Below are 11,101 nucleotides of genomic sequence, written 5' to 3' on the forward strand. Positions count from 1 at the left end.
TGTTAAAGACTATCTACAAAAAAATACAGCTAACATCATATTTAATGGTGATAAACTCAAATTTTTCCCACTAAGATCAGGTACAGGGACTTCCCTTGTGGTCCAGTGGGTAAGACTCCATGCTCCCAATGCAGGGGGCCCAGGTTCAATCCCTGGTCAGGGAACTAGATCCCACATGCATGCCACAACTAAGAGTTCTCGTGCCACAACTAAGAAGTCCACGTGCTGCAACTAAGAAGCCCACATGCCGCAACTGAGACCTGGCGCCACCAAAATAAATAAATAATAGTTAAGGAATAAAAAAAGATCAGGTACAAGACAAGGACATCACCTCTCACCACTATTCCTTTTGAATATTACACTGAAAGCTCCGGGTAATGCAATAAGACAAGAAAAGGAAACAAAAGGCATACAGATTGGGAAGGAAGAAATAAAACTGTTTGCAAATGAAATGACTGTCTATACAGAAAATCCTGAAGAATTAACAACAACAAAAAAACCTCCTGGAACTATTAAGTGATTACAGCAAGGTGCAGGATACAAGGTCAATATATGTCTTACCAGCAATAAACTTGTAGAATTTGAAATTAAAAACACAATACCATTTACATTAGCACCCAATAAGTGAAATACATAGGAACAAATCTAATAAAATATGTATAATATCTATATGAGGAAAACTGCAAAGCGCTATTGAACAAAATCAAAGAAGTAAACAAGTGGAGAGGTATTCCATGTTCATGAATAAGACTCAATATTGTCCTGATGTCAACTCTTCCCTAACTGATCTGTAGATTTGATGTGATTCCACATTGTCAGTGTGGATACTGACAAACTGATTCCAAGGTTTATATGGAGGCAAAAGATCCAGAATAGCCAACAATACTGGAGAAGAGCAACAAAGTTGGAGGACTGATGCTACCTGACTTCAAGACTTACTACAAAGCGACAGTTATCAAGACAGCGTGGTATTGGCAAAAGAACAGATCAGTGGAACAGAATAGAGAGCCCAGAAACAGACTCACATAATCAAATGATCTTTGACAAAGGAGCAAAGGCAATAAAATGGAGCAAAGATAGTCTTTTCAATGAATGGTGCTGGAATAACTGGACATCTACAAGAAAAAAAAATGAATTTAGACACAGACTTTACACCCGCTCACAAAACTTCAACTCAAAACAGATCACAGACCTAAGTGTAAAATGCAAAACTATAAAACTCCTAGAAGATAACATAGAAAACCTAGATGACCTTGGGTGTAGCAATGACTTTTTATACACAACATCAAAGGCATGATCCATGAAAGAAATAATTGATAAGCTGGACTTCATTAAAATTAATAATTTCCGTTGTGCAAAAGAAATGTTGAGAATGAGAAGATATGCCACAGACTGGAAAAGAATACTTGCAAAAGACCCATCTGATAAAAAACTGTTTTCCAAAATAAACAAAGACCTCTTGAAACTCAACAATAAGAAAACAACCTGATGAAAAAATGGGTCAAAGACTTGAACAGACACCTCACCAAAGAGGATATACAGATGGCAAATAAGCATATGAGAAAATGCTCCACGCCGTATGTCATCAGGGAAATGCAAGTTAAAACAACAAGATACCACTACACACCTATCAAAATAGGCAAAATCCAGAACACTGAAAATACCAAATGCTGGCAAGGATGTGAAGCAACAGAACTCTCATTCATTGTTGATGAGAATACAAAATGGTACAGTCACTTTATAAGACAGTTTGGTGATTTCTTACAAAACTAAATGTACTCTTACCACACAATCCAACAATCAGGCTCCTCGGTATTTACCCAAAGGAGATGAATACATATGTCCACATGGATGTTAATAGCTGCTTTACTCATAATTGTCAAAACTTGGAAGCAATCAAGATGAGCTTCAGTATGTGAATGGTCAAATAAACCGTGGTACCTGCAGACAATGGGATACTTGGCACTAAAGAGAGTGATCTATCAAGCCATGAAAAGACATGGAGAAACCTTAAATGATTGTTACGAAGTAAAAGAAGCCAATCTGAGAAAACTACATACTTTACGTTTCCAACTACATGACATTCTGGAAAAGGAGAAACTATGAAGGTAATAAAAAGTTCAGTGGTTGTCAGAGGGATGAATAGGCAGAACACGTAGATTTTGGGGGCAGTGGAAATACTCTGTATGATACCACAGTGATGGATACACATCATCATACATTTGTCCAAATCCACAGAATGTACAACACTAAGACAGGATTGTAATGTAAAGTATAGACTTTGGATGATTTTGATGTGTCAATTTAGGATGTACCACTCTGGCAGGGGATATTGATAATTGGGAGAGGCGATGCATATGTGGGGGCAGAGATATGTGGGAAAACTCTGTTCCTTCCCCTTAATTTGCAGTGAACCTAAAACTGCTCTAAAAAATAAACTCAACAAAAACCAAGAAAATGTGAATTTTTTGATATGTGAATTGTATCTCAATAAAAGAGTGAGAAAGCAAAAGAAAATTAATAGACCCTAAATTTGGGCTTCCCTGGTGGCGCAATGGTTAAGAATCCACCTGCCAATGTAGGGGACACGGGTTCGAGCCCTGGTCCGGGAAGATCCCACGTGCCACAAAGCAACTAAAGCCCATGTGCCACAACTACTGAGCCTGCGCTTTAGAGCTCATGTGCCACAACTACTGAGCCCACATGCCACAACTACTGAAGCCCGCGCACCTAGAGCCCATGCTCCGCAACAGGAGAAGCCACTGCAATGAGAAGCCCATGCACCACAACGAAGAGTAGCCCCCACTCGCCGCAACTAGAGAAAGCCCGCACACAGCAACAAAGACCCAACACAGCCAAAAATATAAATAAATAGGCAAGCAAAATAAAAAGAGAGAGACACACAAAATCCCACACCCATCCTACAGGAGTTTCAGGAGCAGAAAAAGGATGAAATAGAGATGAGGAAATCGTAAGGAAATAGGAAAGCAAAAGAAAGGTTGCAGCATTTAACAGACCGACTGGCAATGCGAATTAGTAAAAAGGGATACCTAGATACATTCTAGTAAAAGTTTGCAAGCCTGGAATATAAAGAAGAATTCTTTTTTCACTGGAAAACAAAATCAAACTGGTCACATATAAGAGGAAGAAAAAGTCAGGTTGGCCCCTGAGTCTTCCAGAGCTGCAGCCAGCACACGAGTGAGCAACAAAGCAGCATGGCACAGAGGTGAGTGTGGCCTGAAGGTGCAAGAAGGTCTCATTCAGCCTGCTATGCCTGAGCCCCCAAACCACAGGCAGAAAGCTTCAAGGAAGGAGGAACTCCAGAAGCAGAGCCTGAAAGATATTCTATTTAAAAAACAAAACAAAAAACTACCAAATAATGAAATCCCATCAACCAAGAAGTGAAGTAATTCACAAATGGAGAAACTGTATTTTAAAAATTGACGATGAGCATTCACTGTATTAAAGTACCAAACTATACTAAAAATTAGAAAAATCCTTCCTAGAATATAAATATAAATCAAAGGACCCCAAAATAAACCTGAGAACGAACAAAGTTGAAATCACATATTCTGATTTCAAAACTTACTACAAAGCTATGGTAATCGAGACACTGTGATACTCACATAAAGACAGATTTATAAACCAAGGGAATAGAACAGGGAGCCCAGAAACAAACCCTCAGCGTATACAGTCAAATGATTATCAACAAGAGTGCCAATACCGTTTAATGGGGAGAGGACAGCCTTTTCAACAAATGGTGCTGGGAAAACTGGATATAAACGTAACAAAAGAATGAAACTGGACTCTTACCTAACACTGTATAAAAAAAACTAACTCAAAATGGATCAAAAACCTAAATGTGAGCTAAAACCCTTAGAAAAAAACAAATGAAAACATTTATGACATTGGTTTTGCAGTGATTTCTTAGAACACTAAAAGCACAGGCAACAAAAGAAAAAATGAAAAACTAGGTTTCATCACAACTTAAAACTTTATGCAAAGGGCACTATCAGGGTAAAAAGGCAACCCACAGAATGGAAGAAAGTATTTGTCAGTCATATACCTAATATGTCGTTAACATCTAGAATACATATAGAACTCCCATAAATAAACAACACAAAACCCAGTTAGAAAATGGGCAAAGGACCTGGACAGACATTTCTCCAGAGAAGGTAAATAATGGTGCTCAACATCGGTAATTAGTGAAATGCAAATCAAAACCGCAATGACATATAACTTCATACCCGTTAGGAGAGCTACTATTAAAAAAAATTGAAAAAAATAAGGGTTGAAGAGGATGTGGCGAAATTGGAACCCTCAAGCATTGCTGATGGAAATGTAAAATGGTGCAGCCACTGTGCAAAACAGTTATGATGGTATCTCAAGAAGTTGAACATAACATTATCAAATAATCCAGCAATTCCACTCCTAGGTATATACACAAAAGAACTGAAAGCAGGGACTCAAACAGGTATATTTGCACCAATGCTCACAACAGCACTACTTGCAACAGCCAAAGGTAGAAGCAACCCAAGTGTCCATCAACAAATGGAAAGATAAACTGTGGCATACACATATATGGAATATTATTCAGCCTTAAAAAAGAATGAGTCTGAGACATGCTACAACACAGATGAACTCTGAAAACATTCAGGTAAGTGAAATAAGCCAGACACAAAAGGACAAATGTATGATCCCACTCATATTAGGTATCTACAACAGGGAAATTCATAGAAACAAAAAGTATAACAAAGGTTTTCAGGGACTGGGATGAGGAGGGATGGGAGTTACTGGTTAATGGGGAAGAGCTTCTCTTCGGAATAATGAAAAAGTTCTGGAAATTGACAGTGATCGTGGTCGCACAATATACGTATCACGATATACATAATGCCACTGAATTATACACTTAAAATGGCTAAAATGGTAAATTTTGTTACGTATATTTTATAATTAATAGAATTTTTAAAATATTACACATTATCTGTGAATTATACCTCAATAAAGTTGATTGGCAAAGGCTATAAAATTTGATACGTATCCACTGTTAAAAGTTCTAACAAAACAGCATTTTTACACACATTGACTGGGAATGCACGTTGATATCGTGTTTCTATAGAGCATTTCAGCAATTTATCAGAAGTCACAAAAATATCTATTGCCCTCTACCTATTCGTTCTAATTCTACAAATCTGCCCTTAGGGGAGAAAGGAAAAACAGGCATGAAGATTTAAGCACAAAATGTTCATCAATATAGTATTTACAATATTATAATACTATCCAAAAATAGGGAAGGGTAAATAAAATGATCAAATATTCATAGCATATAAAAAGAGGCATACCATAAAAAAACTTAGACAAATTAATTAGTGACATTAAAAGAATACATGTTATAAAGTGGAGAAACATAAAAAGTTATATGTTATTTTATTTTGTTTTTCTATATACTGAACAAAGCCAAGGAATAAACATACATACTTCAACAGTGACTGTCCCCCAGCTAAGTCAAAGACCCTTATCATATGCTATGATAAGGTGATATGACCCAGGACAGAGAAGGCCTCGCTGGAAGACGTAGTATTTGAATGGAGAAAGAGAGTAAAAGAAGGCTCCAAGCATAGGGCTTATCTATCCATATTTTCCTCAAATAAAAACGGTTTTACAATTAAACTTAAATCTAAAAAATGGAAAAAAATAGTAGTACCTGGAAAGGATTAAGAATGTCTGTTTTTTAAAAATCAGCAGAGGGCACCCTATTCAAGGATATAATCTGTTTTAGCCGAAGTGCTAAGATTTTTTTTGTTGGTTTCTTTTACAGTGAGCATACCCCAATCCTTCTCAAAGTTTAACATGCCCAAAAATGATCTAAAAATCCTATTTTGTAACGCCAGATTTTACCTTGAGAGAGTAACATTAGAAGATGCGTAGGAATAATTATCCAAAAAAGCATTTTGTGAACACCTATTGTTTCCCCTATATTTTGGCAGCATAGAAGAATAATTACTATCCTACCACTGGCACATTTTACAAAACCCCTTCACATTCAAGTTTTCACAAGCTTCTCAACAATAATACAAGATAAGTAGGATTGATAACACCAACTTCCAAACCCCCAAAATACACTAAGTACCCACTAAGAACCAGGCACCGGGCAAGGTATTTCATACACCTACTTCATTCAAAATTTAATTGTAAAGAATATATAAAACTGAATCACTTTGCTGTACACCTGAAACTAACAACATTGTAAATCAACTACACTTCAGTTAAAAAAAATTTGATTGTTACCAAAAATCTATGAAGTTGATACACTATCCCCATTTTACAGATGAGTAAACTGACACTCAGCAGTTATAATAATTTGCCTGGGGGCAGATTTGTGATCTACACCCACATCTGTCTGAATCCAAAGCACTTCCATCATCCCACAAACAGTCCCCCAGAAGCTGAGACTCGGAAAGAGGTAATCAATTATCTGACCAAGTCTCATTGGCAACCAGAGCACAGAGCCTTCTTACACTTTAATGAGCTTTTCACCAAGTATGCTGCCCTCATATAAGCAAGTACACATCCTTCCATCAGGAGTTTACAGAACACAATCTCATTAGATTTTGTAAACCATCTTAAGGAAAGATAAAGTGGCAAGGGAAAACGCCTTAGAAGCATAACTAAATTAAAACACAGGGATAATTGTAAAGTATTTGATAAAGAATATTCAAAAGAGTAATCATTAATAAAGCTTCCAGATGTAGTTTACATAACCTTGGAATTATATTTATAATATTAGAATAAAGACTATTTTGAAATCTTTTTAAATGGACAACTGGGATGCCTACAGAAAGTGCTATGATTCAGGGTCATCATTACTTTAGACTATTTCGTGATAAGTATTTAGGACTATGTGCTTTTGATAAATATGTATGTTTTAACTACTTAATAATATAATAATTTATTAAGATGTAAATATTACTTACCTATCCCAGTTTGGAGCTATTCGCAAATGCTGGGTTAGCAACTGGAACTAGAAAAAAAAATTAAGATGTATTTAATTCATGTAATGACACAGAAAGTGACCACTAAGTTAACAAATCAAACGAGTATACATATGAAATGCAAATCCTGCACCAAGGAAATTAATTACGTTCAGTGTTTTTGCATCTTTGTAAATATAAGATAAAAATAAAAACTAAAAATAAGAACGTTCAGTTCCTCCCACTGAATTATATTCCCTAAATATGCCTCTGCCCCTCACCCCACAAACACGCACCAAGTACCAAATAAGGAACTGTAATACTATCCTGGAAGAAAATGAACTTAGATTTTTTCAAGCCAGTCCCCAAACCAAGGCCCACAAGGGAAAAGGCCCCAGACCACTGTAACTCCTTTCTGAGGATGACTTCAAAAGATCTGCCAAAATTCCCATGGTTTCATCGATGAATCAAGACGGTCCAAGAAATATCTCCAGGGGAAGAAGGAAAAAGAAAAGTCTTAGAGACTCAGTTCCCCGTTCAGTGTCACATCGGAAGCCTTGGCATTTACCAGGAAGACCCAGTAAAAAGAGCCCCTATTCCACGTGGGCAGCTCACTCCAGCAGCTGATGAAAAGACCTCTGTCTTATGATTTCACAGATGAAAAATACAACTACTACAAATTAACGTAAAATGCAAGCTGAGTGTTACCAAAGGAGTTGTTCAAAATCACTGTCGATTCAACTGCTTTTAGATCTAAGCATTAAACAGAGGACAATTCTGGCAAACCTATCATCTTGATGAGTCACTTTTTTTCATTGTAATTAAATCGTATTAGTATTTTAGCGCTTGTTTTAATCTCTACAGAAATAAAAGAGTTATGTGCAGGAGAGCTGCGAGCCCATGATAGGAGGAGTCTTTACTTCACGACTTAACTACGCACCAGGGGTGAGTGGAGGAGCCTGGTGGCCACCTCCCTGTGCCCGGCCACCACGCACAAGTAGCAAAGGAGATTCAGCTTGGCTCGGGAGGCCCCTGTGCTCTTCTCGGGGGAGTCGATCTGTGAGCACACTTGTTGCAGAAAGTCATTCCAATCTTGGTCTTCTAGAAATACTAATTTATCCACTGCAGAGGAAAGAAAATATTAAAAGTGGGGACCATGTGAAAAAGGACTGCTGAGAACATTACCAGAAGAATAAAATGGAACACAGAATTTCAATACCTAAGGTGAGGGCACACAGAAAATTATAAATTTACACTGTCAAAACCAAAAACACTCGACAGACATCACTACTTTTATTTGCTCTTCTATGTTCATCTCTTTTTCTCCCCATGGAGACGGTTTGAACTACGTCAATGGAAACCTATGCTTAAAAAAAGAAGGTAGATGCCTAAATTTAGGAGAATGTTCTTGCAACCAAGAACATAACAAAATGCAAACTTAAATAAAACTGTACTATGGAAGAAGCAAGATACCCTTTGCATAAATAAAGCAACCTAGCCTTAAAGTACTGGAAAAGCCAAAACTTCTACAGATGTTATAAGGTCCCAGTGCAATTACTAGTAAACATAACTAGGTTAATACAAAGCTGAAATCATCTGGGAGTCCCACCTCCAAACCCCTATACAAACAAAAGACAAAAACTGGGAAATGAAATGCCAGCTGAAATTAACATAGTTTCACCTAATCTCTGTATTTAAACAAAATAAGCTATAACGGTAATTTCCTAAAATAATTCAAAGTAAAGGGGGAAAGGGACGGAATATTCTTTTGAGATAATTTTCCTCTAAGTTTTCATAAATAGTGCTTCTACTTGGAACAGTTTATTTCAATTTGAACGTATGTTGTTTATTTTGAATTTACTTTGATTTGATTTCAAATCATAGATTCTACTCTAGCTATGATGAAGAATTTTTCCAGATCTAGTTTAACAGCTTAAAATATAACTTATCAAACAAAATTTAAGGTATAAGAAAAATTCTTATACTCACCCTAAGTAAGACTTTGTTAGGGGAAAGGGAATGTAACAATCAACCTTTAAGTATCTCCAGTCCTACATCAACCCCACAAAAGTGAACCAACCATCTGACCCTCCTCCCTCAAGTAGAATCTTGATTCTTCATTGTGGTTTCCAACCTTCTGTACCCATAAGAGCACCATTAATGTTGGAAATTCAACTGGCTTTAAAAGGGAAAGGACAGGAGAAGGGCCCACCCGTTCAACAGGAAAACTCGCCCAGTTTCATAGGAACTTTCCCACTCACAAGAGTACTGAGCAGCCTAGACCCAGCTGAGTAAGGTCAAACGCTGGCTCAAATGGATTACAGGTTGTTTATAATTTATACAGTGTCTCAAGAATACAGCCAGTTGGCAAGAAAATAAAAATTTAGCTATTCATAAATAAAATATTCCATTTGCTATTAAATTTCATATTTGTATTTGTCCGCCATGAATCTATGTGCTTGATAAGCCCTTTATGATCCTACCTGAATGTGCTGGTAGATGCAGTATTTTTGGATCATATTTAATTGGTGGTTGTTTCATTATCTGTGGTTAAAAAAACAAAACAAAACCTTTTAAGATGGGTATCTATCTCCTGATATGTCTCCTATATCAGATTATAAATCAATGAGGACAGAAAAGAACACTGTAAAATTTATCACCAAAAAGAATAAGCATTCAACAAGGCCCCTTCAGAGTAAAATACACAAATATAGGTAATAATGCATAAAATAAAATCATTTCAATTGCTATCTTCAATAAAATAAAGCATCATGGAAAAGGGTCACCCTATCCTGGCTTACTCTTAGGCTAATTTACCTCTAGGTTAGAAATTTAGTTCCTCAACAAATATTTATTGGATACCTGCTAGGGTAAGGCACTATGCTAAGGGGGATACAAAGACATGATCCTACTGCCAGAGAGCCGACACACTGGCTAGAAAGATAAGACAAACATCTGTGAAACAACAGAAAAACACAAGATATTTAAATTAGAATGCAAAACAGGCGGGACATAATTACAGACAAAACACTTCAGAGAAGTGTTTCTAAAAAGATAGAGAATCAGAAAGGACTTTAGGTTGACGTGGTCAGGGCAGGGTTTATGGAAGACCTGGAAAGTGGCAAGAGGTCTTGAAGAGTGGTCAGGACTTGATGACTGAATTGGCGAAGATACAACTTCATGAATAGGAAAGCACACCATTTCCTTGAGCAAAGCGAGGAAAGCGTATAGCAGCTGGATCCATGAGTTTGGAATAGCTGGGGTCCTTCAACATGACACTTTTAATTAAAAAATTCAACCATCGAACTTCCCTGGTGGCCCAGTGGTTAAGAATCCTCCTGCCAGTGCAGGGGACACAGGTTCAAGCCCTGGTCTGGGAAGATCCCACATGCTGCGGAGCAACTAAGCCCGTGAGCCACAACTACTGAGCCCGAGTACCACAACTACTGAAGCCCATGTGCCTAGAGCCATGCTCCACAACAAAGAGAAGCCACCACAATGAGAAACCCGCACTCTGCAACGAGGAGTAGCCCCCGCTCGCCGCAACTACAGAAAGCCCGCATGCAGCAATGAAGACCCAATGCAGCCAAAAATAATTAATTAAAAAAAAAAATTCAATCATCATTGCTATGTCTAACTTCTCCAAAACCTCTCCGTAGAGCATCTTTTAAACTTCTGCTGGTAGTATTCTCACCAAAACTGCATATCCTCATTCTAATCATGAGAAACACTTAGGCAAACCCAAGTTGAGGGACATTCTACAAAATATTAATACCTGCCCAGTACTCTTCAAAGTGTCAAGGTCATGAGACACAAGGAAGGAATATGAAATTACCACATGACTGTGAAGGACAAGGACAGATTGGAGCAAACTAAGGAGGTATAGAAACCAACTGTAGGGCTTCCCTGGTGGCGCAGTGGTTGAGTCTGCCTGCCGATGCAGGGGACACAGGTTCGTGCCCCGGTCCAGGAGGATCCCGCATGCCACGGAGCAGCTGGGCCCGTGAGCCATGGACGCTGAGCCTGTGCATCCGGAGGCTGTGCTCCGCAACGGGAGAGGCCACAACAGTGAGAGGCCCACGTACCGCAAAAAAAAAAAAAAAAAAAACACACTTAAAATGGGAACAGGG

At 37.8% G+C, this 11,101-nt stretch overlaps 1 protein-coding gene across 2 annotated transcripts in view; it reads right to left on the reverse strand.

Moving 5' to 3' along the window:
- ULK4 (unc-51 like kinase 4) overlaps positions 1-11,101 on the reverse strand; it is a 511,648-nt gene that overhangs the window by 464,503 nt on the left and 36,044 nt on the right. For both annotated transcript variants that reach the window (XM_024753918.1, XM_024753910.1), the window contains 3 exons: positions 9,455-9,515; positions 7,912-8,093; positions 6,975-7,021 (listed from right to left, as the gene is read on the reverse strand). In XM_024753918.1, coding sequence (XP_024609686.1) covers positions 6,975-7,021; positions 7,912-8,093; positions 9,455-9,515 — 290 coding nt within the window. The remainder of the gene's footprint in view (positions 1-6,974; positions 7,022-7,911; positions 8,094-9,454; positions 9,516-11,101) is intronic.

This window comes from Neophocaena asiaeorientalis, unplaced genomic scaffold (assembly GCF_003031525.2).
Source record: "Neophocaena asiaeorientalis asiaeorientalis breed wild unplaced genomic scaffold, Neophocaena_asiaeorientalis_V1.1 scaffold121, whole genome shotgun sequence".
Lineage (NCBI taxonomy): Eukaryota > Metazoa > Chordata > Mammalia > Artiodactyla > Phocoenidae > Neophocaena > Neophocaena asiaeorientalis.